The following is a 20,146-nucleotide window of genomic DNA, read 5'->3' as shown; positions in this document are numbered from 1 at the left end:
TAGAACGAACGTATTTTCATCGCCTTATGGCTTGGTTCTGGAAACATGAAGTAATAACATCTGAGCATGTGCAAAGTACCTTTCAAGCACTGAGTAGTCATTGCAAGCCTCCGTAAGAACACTCAGCAAAATGGCTTTAATATTTTTCATCAAGCTGGGAGGGAGGAGGGTTTGGCTGAACATGTATTCAGTTGAATGTGGTGGGACAGCAGAATGCAAAAAAAAAACAACACACCAGATTGAAACAAGTTTAATATGCTGCTCAAACCCGGGTGGGTCCATACTCTGAGTCTGCTCCATTGAGCAGGATATGGGTTATTTTTTCCTCAGCCCACCTATAAAGCTAACTCCTTTGCTTTGGTGGGCAGGGGAGGAGGTGGAGTCTTTCATAGGCAGCCAACAACTTGCAAGGATTCTAATTGCAAAACATGAACCAAAATAATGGTTTCTGTTTTAGGGAAGTAAGTGTTACTGTTTTTGAGAGGCTGAATAATTTTTGAAATAGGAAAATCTACATGCACTCAGAAGCAAGGATATTTTTGTGTGTGATGTCTTAAAAACCTTGATGTACATAAGGAGGATCTGCTGGATCAGGCCAATGGCCCATCAAGTCCAACATCCTGTTCTCAGTGGCCAACCAGATGCCTGTGGGAAAACCCCGAGCACAAGAACACTCTCTCCCCTCTTGTGGTTTCCAGCAACTGATGCATGTCTTGTTCTTATCTTTGAGTGCATATGAGTTCCCTTTAAAAATTGCATGAATGTGTAGTGTGGTTTAATCCCCCACCATTTTTAACTGAATTTTAAGGAAACAACTAGAGAACTCAAAATAGGCCATCTCCAATTGCAACTTACAGGCAGAACAGTCCTGTTTAGCTACTCCGTAAACGGTACTTAAAGAAAGCACAATTCTCAAAGTGTTGTAGAAAGTGAGTTTACCACTTCCATAGTGTGGTATTTATTTAACAAAATTTATATACCTGTTTAAAAGAAAGGCAAGTGATTTACAATAACATAACATAAATATTAAATATTAAAAAATATTAAAATGATAAATAAAACCGTTAAAATGGGTATCAAAAATATTCAAAAGATTATTAAAATATACAAGTAGCTAAAATAACAAGATGTAACTTTTGCATGTCTGGCTAGGCTTTTCTAAACAAAAATGTTTTAACCAGGCACTGAAAAGACTACAGTGAAGATGCCTGCCTGATGCCTATAATGTAGGGCTGCAGTGCTACACTAATGTAGGGCTTCCAAAATGTAGGGCTGCAGTGCTACACTAAGACATTGGTTTTTTACAATGGCAGAACAAGTATTATGTGACTTCCAAAATAGTGCCCATTCTGCAGATTGAAGCAATCAAGTAGGCATGAATGGGCTAAGGTGTAAACTGGCCTCAAGGTAATGTGGCCCAGTAGCAAATAGGCAAACGGCGCAGATCTCTGAGCAGTTGACTGATGTCTCAGACACTGGAATCACTTACAGTGCCTCCGTGTTGCCAGGATTAAAGCTCAGCTTATTTTTTCTCACCCATCCCACCACTGCATCCAGGTGACCAGGGCCCGCAGAGCATTTCTTGATTCAAAGGTTATGGAGGAGTAGAGCTGAGTGCAGGGTCAGATTTAGGTTTGATGCGGCCCTAAGCTACTGAAGGTAAAGGGGACCTTTATATGTCCAGCTGTCCTTTGTCAACAACAAATTGTCGCTGTTTTTTGTGTTGAATATATGCTATATGGTAATTTATGGACATAATAGGTATCTAAAGCCATTTGCACATATTGCCATGCAACCAGTCCACGCACAATGTAGGCACCCTATATAATAATGATGATGATAATAATAATAATAATTTATTTATACCCGCCTGGAAATGAAGAAACCAGTGATATTTTAGGGAGCAGGCTAGCAGATGGGGCCCATTACTTATATCATAGGAGCCTACACAACACAAAACACTATTTCTGTATGTAGGTTTTATTTTATTTGTTTTTTTTAATCTTATATTTTGGAAATGTACATCCAGTTTTTCCCCCCTTTAATTTTTTGGTGGCCCCCAAGAGAGTGGGACCCTAAGCTATAGCTTGTTTAGCTTATATGTAAATCTGGCACTGGCTGAGTGTCATCAGTGTACTCAAGGCACCTTGCCCCAAAGCTCCTCCTAATGACCTCTCCCAGCGGCTTCATGTAGATATTAAATAACATTGAGGATAGAATAGTATCCTGCAGCACTCCACAGCCTAACCACTAGAGAGCCCCAAAACACTACTCCAGTGCTACTGTCTGGACACTGTCCTGCAGGGTAGACCAGGCCCTCTACAGTATAACACAGTACCCAACAGAGCCAGTCCAGGAGGATGCCATGGGGAATGGTACCAAAACAGATGGAGAAGCCAGAGCAAGGTCACACTCCTTTTGTCCCATTCTTAGGGCGACCAAACCCAACTCAGTCCCATGGCCAGGACTGAAGCCAGAGTGGAGCAGTTTTAAATAATCTTTGTCATTCAAGAGTACTTGCAGCTGCCTCACCACAACACTCTTTGCCACCTTCCCAAGAAGAGGGTATGAGTCTTTGGAGGCTCATAAGAATAGTTGCTTCTGTTAATAAAGCTAAGAAACAGAAACTATGCAATGCCAAACATGTCATGTTTATCTGTGTCTCTCTTTACTAGGATGGGTTGTATGTTCTGAAACAACTACTTCACACCCTTTGACCTCCCCACCCTTCCTTTGTGGGCCCTTCCGCTAACTTAATTTCTAAATGAGAGGTGCTAGGATTTTGTTCTGTCTTGAAGTCATGCTTGCCGTTTCTCAGTAGGTGGAGAGAGGTCACTCTCTCATGGGCACGTTCTCTCTGAGGGCTGAGTCTCGGTTCCCATTTTGTGCTCTGGGATGGACATCCTTGCAAATCTTCTTAACTATGAAGAATGGTGTTTTGCTTGGTAAAATCCACAGAAGCAGCAAGTGGGAAAGGATAAGGAATCTGCTTTTGTGGATTTTGCTGAGGGGAGGGGGAAAGTGGCAATGTTACTGTAAAATATGCTTGTGCTATTCTTAGCTGGTGTATTTTATCCCTGGGGACAAAATCTGAATAAAATAAAAGATGAGGTAGTGTCTTTTCAGGTTCTACTATACACACTGAGGAACATCATATTGATGTTCAAAGAGTGGCTACATTCAACTTACGGTGTGTATGATTACAGGGGCCGTTCCTTTGGGTCAGGGTTTTACAGCTTCCTGGAGACACCACCTAATTATGTTTTTGGAACTCTGGCAACACTTTTTGTCCTCCTCCAGTCTTCCCAACCAACACTGATAGGAAAAACAACAACGAAGAACCTGATTGCACCTTAAAGGCTGCATGCAACACAGCACATATTGAAAAAAAATTTTACTCTCTCGCACAAAAGAACCCTGAAAACTAATTTACCCCTCACAGAGCTACAATTCTCAGCACCCATGACAAATTACAGTTCCTAGGATTATTGGGGCCTGTGCTCTTTAAATGTGCTTTAAATGTAAGGTGTGTGTGTAGCCCTCGCACATGAATTATTATGCCATAAAATATATTACAGCAAAATTTTGTCTGCAGAAGTAGTCCCTAGTCCACAAATCCTTATGCCACAATGAATTTGTTAGTCTTTAAGTGCCACAGGACTCTTATTTTTCTTTCTATATCGATAACAAAGCAGCAGTTGCTAATGGGTTCAAAGATTTGCCCTGCACAGCTTCCTTCCTCTCATTTCCCTTCTTCTCAGCTCCTTCTCATTTTCGAGTGGCTTGCACAGCCTCGACCTTTCAGTGTGCAACTGCTGAGCTCTGGCTGGGGGTTGCTGGGTGAAGCAACTGGCTCTGTGATCCATGTGACTGCAGTTTCCGTTGCTTAGTTCCTTCCGCAAGTTCTAAAATAATCTGATATTAAGTGAGAGGGCAAACAGCTAATTTTAATATTATATGTAGAGATACAGAGAGAAAAGAGGGCACGGCCTGGAGCAGAATGAACGTCCCAGAACTGAGCGTATTGCTCCTACCCCCGGTGAGTAGCAACCTCAAGACTTGCCTCCATTCTTTGCCTTAAGAGGGGTGAAGGGTGTGGGTGGGTGATGGTAACCAAAGGGAACCATTCAACAGCTGCTGTTTCATTCTGAACACCTACACTGCAAAAAGGCAGTCGTCGTTTTGCGGCGTGGTAGAGCTCACCAAGAACGTGTATCAGTTCCATGTGGTGTGGTTCTGGGAGTACACGGTGGAGGGTTCTGTAATACAGAGGTGTTTCATAAAATAGATATATGAAGGAGAGATAAGGCAGCAAGGTGGTTGCTGAGAACTCTCCAGACTCACTCCGAGGCATCTGCCACTCAACGTCTTTGAAGAGTTACAGGGCATCGAGAGCACAAGGACCAAACTGAGAAGGCAGGACAGATGGTGAGTGAAGTCCTTAAACACCTTTGTGATAGCAAAGAAAAAAGAGTCATTAAGCAGGGGAGGAACTTGGGGTCAATAACTTTGCTAGCCACTGGCAAGGTGAGAAAGTAAGTTGGGGATCCCTGCTTTGACAGTCAATCCACTTTTTAAAATTAAAAAAGCTTCATGCCTAACTAATATATAGTCTCAGAAATAAATCTCCTTACTATGACATTAAATCAGTCTTGCTTTTCCTCTTATAGGACTATGAGTACTTTCAGGACTGGGGCAAATATGATGGAGGAAATGGCATGATGAGAACAAAGGGTTAATCCCCCCTCCCTCAGCAGCACTGCTCTGATCCACCAAGCAGCCCCTCCACCCACAGCTACCTTTCAGTAAAATAAAACATGTCAAATCCAATCATGGATCTCTAATGTCAAATGGGGTTTGGCCCTACGCTTCCACTTGGAGGCAAGATCATTTCCAGAAAGCTAAGCATTCACAGATTGTGCCCCACTTTTGCCTTTAGTAAACAGGTTTTGCAAAGCATGCTTGACCAGAAGTGACAGCTGGCTAGACAAAATATATGTGCACCTCATCAGATCCAGCTTCAGATTTGGGGGGGGGGGGACGCTGGGCAGGCTGCCCTTAGTAGCACCCAGTGCTGACTGGACCTGTTGCCCAGAACCTGCTGCTATGTCACCCTGCCTCCTCTGGCCACGGTGCTGCCACAATCAGCCACCCCCCACTCATTTGCCAGCTTTGCTGATGGCGTTAGCAGCATATGGGTCCCAGCAAATGCCTTAGAACAGTGGGTGTTGGTGCTGGTCTGCATAATGTTGGGAAGAGAAGGCTCCTTCAAATCACCTTTAACTTGGGTTACGCACACATTAGCGGCTTGAAATGTAGTGAGGTCATTTCCCCCTGCTGTGCTTCTAGTGCTTTTTTACATTGTGGTACACACCAGATGCACATTACCTGATTTGTTTCCCCTGCCAAACTCCTATTCAGCGAAGCTTCCACCTACCTGCGCATGTGCAATTGCTGTCTGAAATGTGCACACCTTAGTTTAGCTGTGGCTTATGTTTTCAAATCGGATGGAATCTGGTTTGGGGGGAAAACAACAGTGTTTCTCTAGAAGCTACAGGAGACATATGGATTGTGGCTAGCATTACGTGTACTCGGATTCAAACGGCAACAGCGGGAGTGTACTGGAGCCAAAGTAAATAGCAACGCATATACAGCATTCTTTAAAATTAATGCAATGTAATGTTGTAATATAATAAAGAATGTATGTTTAAAGTGTAATACAAAAGTATAATACAAAAATTTATTAAGGAATTATAGACATTTAAAGAATGTATATATAGTAAACATGCTTAAGTAAGAGCAATGTAGAGAAGCCAGAAGAGGGGTGGAGGGAAGTTAATTCGGATAAGATATAGATTTAAAGGAGAATAATATTGTTAAGCTGTATTGTGTTTAAGATATTTGGAAAAAATTAATAAAAATTATTGTGGGGGAATAAATAAAAATAAAATAAAATAAATGTTCCAGCCCCAAGCTGTTTATGGTTAATCTTTCTGGGCCTGTGGGCACCATGCACATACCACAACTCCACACACACTGCAACCAACACTCACTTACTCACTGCCCACAAGCAATTAGGTTTCTAAAAAGTCTTCTACTGGCTACAATACAAGATTCCTTTCAAACCCAAGGAGGAGAGGCAGGGTAGGGGCTCCTAGGCACCAGGGAAGGTCACTGCATGTGCGTGTGTGCCTCATTGGCAACTCGTGGTTTATAAGGAAGGGCCTTTGCAGTCATTCCTGATCAAAGCAAGAACCTACCCACTTGTGCACAAAAACTGATTAAGAATAGCCAATGTGATTTGAAAAGCGTGCTTGCACACCAGAGGGTCAGATGTGGGGAAGACATGTGCGTTGAACAAAGAAATTAACAGATTTTGGTTTTATGAAAAGTGTGAGAGCAAATATGCATATGGCATAGATTACATGGAAGAAGCCTTGGGATGATTGCTTTCTAGTAAGCATCTGGTTCTTTCTGTAATACAAAATACAACAAACTGTCAATACTGCCTTTTAAAACACATATTTGCCCTGCTTTGTGTCTCTTTGCAGGAGTCCTGCTGTTGAAATGGCACTAATAGCCCTGAGTATCTTCGTGTGGATAGCTTTCCTAGTAACAGGATGGGGAAGCAAACCTGCAGCCTATCACAGTCTTTGCAGACTGGTGAGTCTGTCTTCTATCAACTTTCTTTTCTTCATTTATTTTGAACCATGTGTCAGCAACTCCAGGGGTCCACAAATGACAATGGGTTGTATCCACCAAGCTTTTCCCATTAGTACAAGGATTTCCACCTGTGCAAAATGACTTCTTCTCCCTCTTTTCTCCCTGCATGTCCCCTATCCATCCCACAAATCTGTTTTGGGGGTTTCCCCAACCCTCCCAAGAAGATTTTGGAGGCATGGGGGACATGCAGTGAGAGGAAGTCCCGTTGTGCATCTAGAAGTCCTTGTGCCAACTGCACAATTTCATTGGATACAACTCAATATTATCCTGTTTTTTATTGTAATTATTGTTATAGATTCTATATATGTATATAGTTTTAATTCTATCAATGTTTAATGGTATTTAATGATTGATCTTTCTATGTTTTAACAACCACAACAACTAATTAATAATATTGAATAAAACTTTTATTATTTGCACCCCACCCATCTGTGTAGGTTGCCTCAGCCACTCTGGTGGCTGTAGGTGTAAATATGTGTCACAGATCACGTCTGCATTGCCCTGGCAACCTCTGTTCCCCCACTTGTTGTTGTTGTTGTTTGGTCGTTTAGTCGTGTCCGACTCTTCGTGACCCCATGGACCAGAGCACACCAGGCACTCCTGTCTTCCACTGCCTCCCGCAGTTTGGTCAGACTCATGTTGGTAGCTTCGAGAACACTGTTCAACCATCTCATCCTCTGTCATCCCCTTCTCCTTGTGCCCTACATCTTTCCCAACATCAGGGTCTTTTCCAGGGAGTCTTCTCTTCTCTTTTTTTTTCCCTCCTCTTTTTAATCTTTATTTCAAAATATTTTAAAAGAATACATTCACACACAAATATACAACAAAGAAAATGCAAATCATACATTACAAACACAATCACAAAAAAGATAACCAATAACCCCCCCCAAAAAACGAAAAAACAATGAAAAAAAATTAAAAACAATGACTCCCCGTCATTTGTATATCGTTTCCCTCTACGTTGTAACATTTCTTACTTTTCCTCACCATACAATACAATACAATACCACCATCTAGCAAATGCATCAATCTGTCATATAATATACTATCCATCTATATATTCCCTTATGTGTCTCATTCTAGACAAATCACCAATTCTGTTTTCATACCTTCTTTAATCAAGTAATCCTCCACATATTTCCACTCACTTTTGATTTTTTGTTTTGGGACATTTCTAATTGCTGCTGTTATCTTTGCTAAATTCATATATTCTACTAATTTAATCTGCCAATCCTCAATTGTTGGGATCTTCTCCCCTTTCCAATTTTGAGCAATCAACATCCTCGCCGCTGCACATGCATATAGAAATACATTTCTCCTATCTTCCGGGATATTCTCAGGGATCAAGCTTAAAAGGAAGGCTTCTGGCTTTTTCTCAAACGTCACCTTCAACATTTTTTTCATTTTGTCATACACCTCGCTCCAGAATTTAGCAACCTTAATACATTTCCACCAACAGTGGAAATAACTACCTACCTTCTCCTGACATTTCCAACATTTATCCGAATTGTTTTTATAGATTTTTGCTAGTTTTTCTGGTGTCAGATGCCACCTGTATACTAGCTTCATCATATTTTCTCTAATTCCCATGCAAGCAGTGAATTTCATGTTTACCTTCCACAACCTATCCCACTGGATTCTATAAATTGTTCTTCCAAAATCCTGTGCCCATTTTATCCAAACACTTTTAACCTCTTCCTCTTTTAAATCCCATTCTAATAAAAATTTATAGATTTTTCCTAATATCTTATTAGAATTCTCAATCAATAACTCTTGTAATTTAGACTTCTCTTCTCTAATTCCTAGTTCCTTGTGCTTCCGAAATAGACTTTGAATTTGATAATATTGCAACCAGCTATCACAATGGCATTTAATTAGATGGTATGGTTTTAATACAAATTGATCATTCTCTTTCATTAGCAAATCTCTGTATGTTAGCCATCTTCCTTCCTTACTCCTGCTGTTAATTGATGTCATTTCTATTGGCGATGCCCACCACGGAAATTTGGTCTCCAATAAATTTTTATACTCCACCCAAATATTAAATAATGATTTTTTAAATATATGATCTCTAAAATTCTTACTATTTCCTTTCTTTTCCTCTAATAGATATGAATGCCATCCTCCTACATTCCTAAAACCTTCTACTTCTAGTAATTCTTGATCTTCTAATAGGATCCAGTCTTTCAGCCAGCATAGACAGGCGGCAGCATGATATAATTTAAGGTTTGGAACTCCCCAACCGCCCCTTTCCTTTACATCCATTAACACTTTATATTGGATTCTCGGCTTTCTCCCCATCCAAATGAAATTACTAAAATCCCTTCTCCACAACTCAAATGTTTCTTTTTTCACCATAATTGGCAACATTTGAAATAGAAACAGGATTCTCGGTAATACAGCCATTTTTAATGCCGCTATTCTCCCTGATAAAGTCAGATTTAACCTCTTCCATCTTTCCAATTCTTCCTTAATTTCCTTCCATAATTTAGAATAATTGTTTTCAAACAAATTTATATTACTTGGGGTAACCCAAATCCCCAAATATTTAATCTTATTAACTATCTCCCATTCCAAATCTAACTTAAGTTTTTCCAATTCATTTTTCCTTATATTTTTAATAAGTATTTTGGTTTTCTTCCCATTTACTTTAAATCCCGCCAATTCACCATACTCTTGTAATTTAGTTTTCAAATTATCTATTGATACCCTTGGTTCCTCTAACATTAAGATAATATCATCTGCAAAGGCCTTATATTTATAAATATTTTTTCCTACTCTTATTCCTTTAATATTTCCATCCTCCTTAATCTCTCTCAATAGGAACTCTATCGATAAGATGAATAATAAAGGGGATAGCGGGCATCCTTGTCGGGTTCCTTTTGATATTTCAAATCCCTCTGTTATTTCTCCATTTATAATTAATTTGGCTGTTTGTTTACTATAGATTGCATTCACTCCCTTCAGAAATTTCCCCACTGCTCCTATTTTTTCCAGAGCTTTTTTCAAAAACCCCCAAAGTAGATTGTCAAATGCCTTCTCGGCGTCTAAAAAGATGAATACCGCCTTTTCACTCGGGTGCCAATCCAAATATTCAAACAAATCTAAGAGGATTCTTATATTCCTGGGCATTTTCCTTTTTGGCAAGAATCCCTGTTGGTCTTGTCCTATAATCCTATTCAAGACCCCTTTTAATCTATTAGCTAATATTTCAGCGAAGATTTTATAATCTACATTCAGCAGGGAGATTGGTCTGAAATTTTCCACTTGATCATTCTCTGCTTTCCCTTTTGGGATTAAAATTATAAATGCCTCCTGCCATGTTTTGGGGTATATTCCTTCCTCCATAATTTTATTCACCAGTTGTTGGTACACTCCTACTAGTTCCTCCTTGAATAATTTATAATGCTGGCTTGACAGGCCATCTGTACCTGGGGACTTCCCTAGTTTCAATTTGGCTATGGCTGTATATATTTCTTGTTTAGACACTGGTTTATTTAATAATTCTCTTTCCTCATCATTGATCTGGCTTATCTTATGATTCTTAAAATAATTCTCTAAGTTAACCTCATTTAATTTCCTACCTTTATATAATTTCTTATAGAATTTAACAAAACATTTTTGTATATCTTCCAGGTTTGTCCAACTTTCCCCCCCCTCTTTAATACTCATAATTGTCATTTCACTTTGTCTTTTCCTTAATTGCCATGCCAAATATTTCCCTACCTTACTTCCAGATTCAAAGGTCCTTTGTTTTGCCCATTTAATTTTGTTTTCCATTTCCTGACTCACCAGAATATTTAATTCCTTTTGCAAAATTTTTAGTTGCATTGCTAATTTTGTGTCCTTTAGATTTTTTGCTAAATCTCTCTCCTTCTCCTCTATTTCTTTTTTAATCTTTTCAACCTTTCTTTCCCTTTCCTTCCTTACTCTACTTCTTTGCTGAATATATATACCTCTGATGAAAGCTTTACTTGAATCCCAAACTGTTGTTAAGTCTACTTCCTCTGAAGCGTTATTGTCAAAAAACTCTTTCAATAATTCTTTAACCTTTACTATAAATAATTCATCATTGAAGATTCTTTCATCTCATCTCTTCTCTTCTCATGAGGTGGCCAAAGTATTGGAGCCTCAGCTCCAGGATCTGTCCTTCCAGTGAGCACTCGTGGCTGATTTCCTTCAGAATGGATAGGTTTGATCTTCTTGCAGTCCATGGGACTCTCAAGAGTCTCCTCCAGCACCATAATTTGAAAGCATCAATTCTTCAGCGACCAGCCTTCTTTATGGTCCAGCTCTCACTTCCATACATTACTACTGGGAAAACCATAGCTTTAACTATACGGACCTTTGTCACCAAGGTGATGTCTCTGCTTTTTAAGACGCTGTCTAGGTTTGCCATTGCTTTTCTCCCAAGAAGCAGGCATATTTTAATTTCATGACTGCTGTCACCATCTGCAGTGATCATGGAACGCAAGAAAGTAAAATCTCTCATTGCCTCAATTTCTTCCCCTTCTATTTGCCAGGAGGTGATGGGACCAGTGGCCATGACCTTAGTTTTTTTAAGCTTCAGACCATATTTTGCGCTCTCCTCTTTTACCCTCATTAAAAGGTTCTTTCATTCCTCCTCACTTTCTGCCATCAAGGCAATATTAAGAATCACAATAAATTGCAGTTGCCAGGTTGAATCTATATCTGATTTCTTCTGGTGCAATAGCAGACAGGGCCATCTTAACCCGGGGGTGCAAGGGGTGGGGTGCACTCGGGTGCCAAATTCTGGGGGGCGCCAAATGTACTTGGGGGCACGCCAAATGTATACCTACTATATACTGGACCCTCTCTACCAGTGGCAGTGAAAAGCAATGGAGCAAAAGTCCCCGCTCCCCTGCTCTGTCGCTCTGTTACTACGTAGCATTATGAAACAAAAGCAGTCAGTTCTGCTGCGTCGTTACAGGTGAGCGATTTTCCTCCCCCAATTTTCCTCCCCCCCAAAAAGGTAAAAAAAAATCTGGGGGCGGCTAAACTAAATTTGGGGGCTCTGGGCGGATCTTTTTGCACCCCGGCAGTGCATATGCTAAATATGGTCCTAGTAGCAGAGCAAGTGTTACAAATTTCCCATACTCTGTTAATAGCTCAATCACTTTTTCCACAGCATTCAAACTTGCATGGTTATTCAGAATGAGAGAGAAAAATCTAATTCTTGCCGGGCCATAGAGTTTACAATAAAGGAAGTAGCAGAAATGTTCTCTTTGGTAGTTTGTCCATGGGCACAAAAATGCAAATACCTTAGATTGCTTTGTATTATATGCAAGATCGAATTTGGAACCAAAGTTGATTGATAAAGATTCGGAAGGCAGAATAGTGATAATAGAAATATGCGTGCAGGGAGAAAAAATTAAGGTGGTGGGAATTTATGCCCCAAATACGAATAGGAGGAAATTCTACGATTCATTAGAAAAGAAACTAATTGACTTAGTGGGAGAGAAGATCATAATGCTGGGAGACTTTAATGGGGTGACCACCCCGGAACTTGACAGAACCAAAAAGAGCATAGGAAACAAGCAATCTAAGTTGCCATCCCCCTTTTTCAGAATTAGCGATATTCATAACCTAAACGATGCATGGAGAGTACGACACCCTCTGGAGAGAGAATACACTCATTTCTCAGATCCTAATTGCTCCGCAGGGAGAATCGATGCGATTTGGATACCCAAAGATCTAGCATTAAAAATAAATAAGGTTGAAATTCAACCCAAAACAATATCAGATCACAACGCAGTCTTTCTTTGGCTACAAGAAAAAGGTAAGGGAAACAGAAGATGGAAATTAAATGAGACCTTACTATATGATGAAAATATATTAAATAAAGCTAAAAAAACATTGGAGGAATTTTGGGAGTTAAACCTAAATAAAGGTACTGATATAAAAACGGTCTGGGACGCAGGTAAGGCGGTCCTTAGAGGTTTTTTCATAAAAGAGAATATATTACGAAATAAACAAAAGGAAAAAAGAAAACAAGAAATTTTAAATGAGATTCTTAAAAACGAAAAGGAACTTTATAAAAAACCAGAGGATCAGGACATTAAGAGAAATATTAAATTGTTACAATCACAGTTTGCAATGATAATGAATGGAGAGATCGAATGGAAAATTAAATTGCTAAAGCAGAAGAACTTCGAGTTCGCGAACAAACCAGGAAGACTGTTGGCGTGGAAATTAAAAAAACAACAGAGTGACAGAATAATAAACAGAATCAAAATAGAGGATAAGATAATAACCGATCCGAAAGAAATAGGAAAGAGATTCGTTAACTTTTTCAGAAATCTTTATAGAGAGGGAGACGAAACCCTAGATGACATAAAGGAATATTTGGATCAAGACAACCTTCCAGAAATTACACCAGATCAAAATAAGATGTTAAACGAGCCAATTACAACATTTGAGATACAGCAGGCAATTAAGAACGCTAAGGTAGGGAAAACGCCGGGACCAGATGGGCTCCCAGCAAGTTATTATAAAAAACTGGAGGACACCCTGTCGGAACCTTTGAAAAGAGTCATGAACAATACTCTGCAGACAGGTAATTTGCCCGAATCCTGGAAAGAAAGTTTTATTACATTGATTCCGAAACCTGGAGCGGACATGTTGGCAATAACTAATTATAGACCCATTTCGTTACTTAATAATGACTACAAACTCTACGCTTATATTTTGGCTAAAAGAATGGAAAAAGCTCTACAAAAAATTATACATAAAGACCAAGCGGGGTTTCTTCCCGGCCGCCTTATGCAGAATAATATTAGGAGTATTATTAACATCTTGGAATATTTGGATTTGCACATTGATAAACCATCTATAATAATGGCGGTCGATGCCGAGAAGGCATTCGACAATGTTTCGTGGAGATTTATGACAGCTTTATTAAGAAGAATGAAATTTGGGGAAGAAATTAGTAAAGGTATTCAAGCTATTTATACTAGGCAGAGGGCAAAAATTATAATTAATGGTAATATTACAGAAGATTGTGAAATAAACAAGGGAACCAGACAGGGTTGCCCTCTCTCTCCTCTTATCTTTATTTTGGTTATGGAGGTGTTAAACAGGAAAATAAGAGATGAAAAGACCATCAAGGGAGTAACCCTAGGAAAAAATACTTACAAACTACGGGCATTTGCTGATGATCTGATTATAACAACTGAGGATCCTAAAGAAAGTTTAATAAAAGTGCTGGAAATAATAAAATCATTTGGAAAGGTTGCGGGATTCAAACTGAATTTAAGTAAGACCAAGTTGATGGCTAAGAACATGTCACCTGGAGAAAAAGAGGAAATTGAAAAATTAACAAAAATTAAAGTATGTCAAAAGATAAAATATTTGGGAATTTGGATATCTACAAAAAACATAAATTTATATGAGGATAACTATGTGAAAGTATGGACTGATATTAAAAAGAACATGGAAACGTGGAGCAAGTTGAAACTATCTTTTTGGGGACGTATCTCAGTGGTTAAAATGAATATTCTACCCAAGCTACTGTTCCTTTTTCAATCTATCCCTATCATAGGGAATATAAGTTGTATTGAGGCCTGGCAGAAGGAAGTCTCTAAATTTATCTGGTCCGGAAACAGACCAAGAATTAAACATACTCTTTTAATAGATCACAAAACAGAGGAGGATTTGGGCTCCCAGATTTCAGATTATATTATGAGGCAGCGTGCCTCTCTTGGATTAAAGACTGGTGCCAACTGGAAAATACGGAACTCTTAGATTTAGAAGGGCATGACAACCGTTATGGTTGGCATGCCTACTTACAGTACGATAAAGTAAGAGTTCATAAAGGCTTTAGGGGGCACATAATAAGAAATGCATTATTTAAAGTTTGGGAAAGATACAAAGGACTTTTAGAACCCAAAACTCCTAAATGGATTTCCCCTGAAGAGGCTATTGTATTAAAGAAGAAGAATATGAAAGGGAATTGGCTAAAGTACGAGTTACTAAAAGAAAAGGACAATCAAATAGCCCTAAGAGAATATGAGGAACTAAAAGAACATCTTACGAGCTGGCTTGACTATTATCAGTTACACGAAATTTTTAAAAAAGATAAAAAAAACTGGCTTTGCCGAAACACCATCAAAATTTGAGACAGAAATATTGAACACTAAAACTAAGATAATATCTAAGATGTATCAAATCCTTTTAGAATGGAAGGTTCAAGAGGAGGAAGTCAAAGAAGTCATGGTCAGATGGGCTCAAGATATTGGCCACCCTATAATGTTACACCAGTGGGAAAAACTTTGGAAAACAACAATGAAGTTCACTGCATGTTACAGCATTAAAGAAAACATGTTAAAAATGCAGTATAGGTGGTACCTGACCCCGTCACGGCTCTCCAAAATGTATAAAAATCTAGCTAACAACTGTTGGCGTTGTGGAGAAGCCAACGGAGACATGTACCACATGTGGTGGACCTGTAAAAAGATCAAGGAGTTTTGGAACTTAATATATGAAGAACTTAAGAAAATTCTAGGAGTATCTTTCCTTAAAAAGCCAGAGGCATTCCTTCTAAGTATCATCAAGAATGACATCCCAGAGAGTTCAAAAGATATTTTTCTATATGGAGCGGCAGCTGCAAGAACGCTGATAGCATCAAATTGGAAAGGGGAGAGCGTACCAAAAGTAAAAGAATGGCAATATAAATTTCAAGAGTATGTCGAGATGGCTCAGCTGACTAGTAGCTTGAGAGGAAATAATAGACAGGTATTTGTGAAAAAATGGGAGAGATATACAAAATACCTGCAAGGCATCCAAAATGGCATTAGGCCGTGGTGGCCTTTGAATGATCCTGGAGGAAAATACCCTAAGTCAGAAAAAGAAGCTGTGTTTGGTTTTGTAGAAGGTTCTGGAATTAAATAAAGGACAAATGAAAATGTTATGTACTTTCAAGAGCAGAAAAGGAATGCTTATCAGGAAAGACAGGAAGTCTGTATGTGTGTATATGTGTGCTTATTTAAGTATGAAATTAAGGTTTAGTTTAGGTTAATAACTTATGTTTAAGTCAAGAAGTAAAGAAGAATTGTAAAGTTGGTGGGTGTGGGTGTGGGTGTGTATAAAATAATAGATTAGTCGTTTTATATAATTTTTTATATGTTGTTATGTGCTAATGTTGTCATTGGTGCTATTTTTGGTTGGTATTTTATGTTATATCATTATTGTTGTGTTGTTTATGTTTTTGTTTTTCTTTGATTTTGTATTTCTATTTTTTATATTCAGTATGACGAGTGTAAGATTAAGTATTGTAAATAAAAAATGAAAAAAATAAATAAATAAAAAATAGATTGCTTTGTGCTGTTCATGACAGGCGGTATTGTTTGAAAGCAAAGCCTTGTCACTTTATAACTGGCCCTGCAGTCATCCAGATCATCCTTAGAAATGTTTCTAAAAGATCACAAGTCAGGATTGTTGTGTATTCAGAAATTCTGCATGGGCAAAGAAAAAATAGTAGAAATGGTTCTGACTACAGAACCTGAGACTCTCAGCTTTTATTTCTAAAAGAGAAGATTTCTAGCCCTTGGAGAAAGAAAGGTAGCGTTGAAAGGTGGGTAATGGCTGGTAGAAACTCAGAAGCTAGAAGCGTGGCTTGAACGAGATTTTCTATGGTTAGGAGACAGGTTTCAGTGTTGCCACAAACATCAGAGCTCTTTCCTTATTAGATTAAATGTGCAAATTCGTATCGTGAATATCAGTTCCCAGAATTTGTTTTTCTTCGTGCAAATTTGGGTAGGTTACCATAATGAAGGTTCTGTTTTGTTTTGAGCACATACAGCTCTGAAAATATTGTTATGGGAAACATTTACTGTCAAAGTGTTTTATCCATTAAACTATCTTTGCCCGATATTGTCCACTCCAATTGGCAGGAGTTCTCCAAGATATCGGGCGAAGATCTCTCCCAGCTCCCTGAGATACTTCACAGGATATGTCTGGGACTGAACCTGCGATCTTTTACATGCCAAATATGTGCTCAGTCCCTAGCATTTTAACTTAGAATCTACAGGGCTTGAGTTAAGCCCTTTGCTTACTGTGCTCATTTGAAGTGCAGGATGGCTTTAGTAGCTGGGCCCACCTTTTTTTGTTCCATGCATCTCTTTCTTTTTCTGTTGCAGGAAGAGAGAACTGCAGACTGCAAAGGCAGAAGGCTGAGCTCTGTCTCACAAGACTTGCCTCCTGGAACAATGGAGCTCTTCCTGGATGCAAATGTTATACAGACCCTGAAGAATGCATCTTTAGTACGGTATCAAGTCCTGCAGAGCCTCAGTCTGTGTGAGAATGGGTTGGAGCTCATTGAGCCTGGGGCTTTCCTTGGCACCAGGAGCCTCAGTAGTCTATCTCTGGCCAACAATGCCCTCTATGTGAACTATTCTGCAACAGCAGCTGCTCTGGGGACTTTGCCTGCCCTGAGGAAGCTGGACCTATCTGGAAATCTGCTCAATGAAGCTATGATGGCCACTCTGATCCAGGATTTGTCCTCTCTAGAATCTTTGTCCTTGGCCTGGAACTCCATCATGAGGCTGGATGACTCTCACTTAAAAAATCTGCCCAGGCTGCAGCACCTAGATTTGCAGCAGAACTACATATTTGAGATTGAGACTGGCGCCTTTGATGGTTTGCGATGGCTACAGCAGCTTAATCTGGCCTACAACTACATTCCTTGCATTGTGGAGTTTGACCTGACCCAACTCCGGGTGCTAAATGTCAGCAACAATCACATCGAGTGGTTCTTGGCTGCAGAGAATGATGCTGCCTTTGAACTAGAAACACTAGATCTTTCCTACAACCAGCTTCTCTTCTTCCCACTGCTGCCCAAGCAAAATAAACTGAAAACTCTGCTGCTGGTGCACAACCAATTGAACTTCTACAACAATATTTTCAATGACTCAGAGGGCACAGTGCAACTGCTATTCCTGGATGGCAACATCACCAACATCACCACCCTTGACCTCTGGGCAGAAAACCATCATAGCAACCTCTCTTCCCTGCAGTTCCTAGACATGAGTTGGAACCAGCTCTGGTACCTTCCAGAAAGGTTTTTTGAAGGCATGTCTTCCCTTGCTCATCTGAACCTCAACCACAACTGCTTAGAGACATTACAGATACAGGAGAGTGACCTGCTAAGCACTCTCATTGACTTGGATCTCAGCTACAACCAACTTCAGCATCTGCAGATGAACTTGGGCCATAGAAGCAGTTTAGCCAACCTCAGAACATTGAGTCTGAGCACCAACAGATTGTGTGGCTTGCCTGCTAACATTTTTACTCACACAACAAAGATCACTACACTTGACCTCAGTAAAAACCCTATAAAGCTTTGTGCCTCACATGCTGCTGGAAGTCCCAGTTGCATAGATATCAGTAATGCTGGCTCCATAAAAAATCTTTTCCTGTCTGGCTGTGACCTAGAAATACTGGACACCCACATATTTCAGGGGACTTCTATAACACACTTAGACCTTTCTGACAATCCCAGGTCACTACTTGATGGCTTAGGACCCCTGAAAGATGTTGCACAATCACTGCAGGTGCTGTATCTTAGGAACACTGGACTTTCTGCTGCAAGGACAAATATAGACTTCTCTGCTTTTCAGAAGCTGGTAAACCTAGATCTATCTGAAAATTCTCTGGCCAACTTCCCTGAATCTTTAACAGGCCTGGAACTGCAAATTCTGGATCTAAGGAGAAATCATCTCCATGCCCTACCTCAGCGTGCCATGCAGAAGCTTGGAAAGAGCTTACATGAGATCTACCTCAGCCAGAATCCCTATGACTGTTGCCAGCTGGGTTGGTGGGATGCCCTGCATGACTGTGACACTGTACGCATTATAGACTGGAATCAAGTCACTTGCAACTTTTCCTCTAAGTTCATCCGTGTAGCAAATTTGCCTGAATCAGTCATCCAGAATTGCAAGTGGCTAACGGCAGATATGACTCTACTGCATCTGGTCCTTGTTCTTCCTACCTGTTTGGCCCTGCTAGTTGCCTTTGTTATCATCTTTCTGACTTTCAGGCAAAGAATTCTTCAAATGGTGAAGAGCAGGTACAGAAGGTCCAGCCCTTATTGACTCTGGGATGGTGTGAAGAAAACAGCCACTCGGACCCTCCAGACAGGGCATAGGTAGGGCGGGGAAATCCTATTGGGTGATAATGCATCCATGAATGGGGCTCCAGGAAGCCACAGTGTGTGGCAATGCTTTATATGGAGTTGTCCAATGTGTGTAATAAAATGTCCTCGTATGTAGTTGGCAGGGATGGCATAGCACACAGTTCTGTGCAGAGACAAATGCAAGAGAGTAATCCTGTTTAATGTTCACAATAGGAAGAAAAAGGCCTTTATAAACATGAAACATAAGTGAGAAGGACTGATGCTGGGAACCAACCATGATGTTTGAATAAATGCAGCTCCCAAACAGGTGTAACTTCTTGGCCAAGCACTAACTAATCCCCCCCCCTCCTTTCAGGAGCAACACTTCCCCCACTGCCACTTGTGGGCTTTATCCACATGCCAGTTGAAATAGGACAGACCTAATGTTGGAGGGAACACTGAGGGGCATTCCTAGGCCATCTCAGCAGTGTTAGCTACAACACAGCTTCCCAACATGTCGAGGAGGTGCAATTCATAAAACTGGAAATGGTGCAGTATAAGGAAGCCATAACTTCGCTGCAGATGTGAATGGCATGTGGAAGACTGTATGAAATGATTGCCAACCTGGCATCTCTCACCCCAGCTGACCCCCAAGTGTTGTGCTGCACTAGAGATGCAGGTGGCAATGCAAGCATCTTGCTGCCTACATGCTCCAAGACAGCTATTTGATCATTAGCTGAAATTGCTATGGTTGCACACACAAAGAAGTGCAAGGGGAGAACAGAGCAAAATCTGGACCCCTTCGTCCCCTTACCCTGCTGTGCTCCATTGCAATGGTCCATCCCCTTTGACTGATCTCTCAAGCCAGAAGTGAGCTACAAAGTGCAGTGGGGTAAGAGCCTATTTCGTTTTGTGTTGGGGTTCAGGCCTCATCATGGGACTGAAACTGCCTTGGTCGCACTGGTCGATGATCTCCAGTGGACTAGGGACAAAGGTGAGAGCTGTTTCTTAGTTCTGCTGGATCTCTCAGCGGCCTTTGATTGACACCATCGACCTTCACATCCTTCTAGACCGTCTAGAGGGGTTGGGAGCTGGGGGCACTGTTATACAGTGGTTCCACTCCTTCCTCCTGGGCCATGTTCAGAAAGTGGTGGTGGGGGATGAGTGGGCTCTCACTTGTAGGGTGTCTCAGGGTTCTTTCCTCTCTCCCCCATGCTTTTCAACATCTACATGCAGCTGCTGGGATAGATCATCAGGTGGGTTTGGGCTGGGTGTTAATCAGTATGCGGGTGA

At 40.3% G+C, this 20,146-nt stretch overlaps 1 protein-coding gene across 2 annotated transcripts; it reads left to right on the top strand.

The window, feature by feature from the left end:
• Positions 1 to 3,541: 3,541 nt before the first annotated feature.
• Positions 3,542 to 19,187, top strand: NRROS (negative regulator of reactive oxygen species). Of its 2 annotated transcripts, none has more exons than XM_033150156.1 (3): positions 3,542 to 4,039; positions 6,552 to 6,663; positions 16,881 to 19,187. In XM_033150156.1, exons 2-3 carry the CDS (start codon positions 6,568 to 6,570, stop codon positions 18,831 to 18,833), a joined length of 2,049 nt encoding a protein of 682 aa, XP_033006047.1. In that variant the 5' UTR covers positions 3,542 to 4,039; positions 6,552 to 6,567; the 3' UTR covers positions 18,834 to 19,187. The 2 variants fall into 2 exon arrangements, with proteins under 2 accessions (XP_033006047.1, XP_033006049.1); XM_033150158.1 differs by lacking the exon at positions 3,542 to 4,039 and adding an exon at positions 4,151 to 4,428.
• Positions 19,188 to 20,146: the final 959 nt, after the last annotated feature.

Source organism: Lacerta agilis, chromosome 5 (genome assembly GCF_009819535.1).
Source record: "Lacerta agilis isolate rLacAgi1 chromosome 5, rLacAgi1.pri, whole genome shotgun sequence".
Lineage (NCBI taxonomy): Eukaryota > Metazoa > Chordata > Lepidosauria > Squamata > Lacertidae > Lacerta > Lacerta agilis.
The sequence above is the reverse complement of the archived record's forward strand: the minus strand, read 5'-3'. Positions and strand labels throughout refer to the sequence as shown.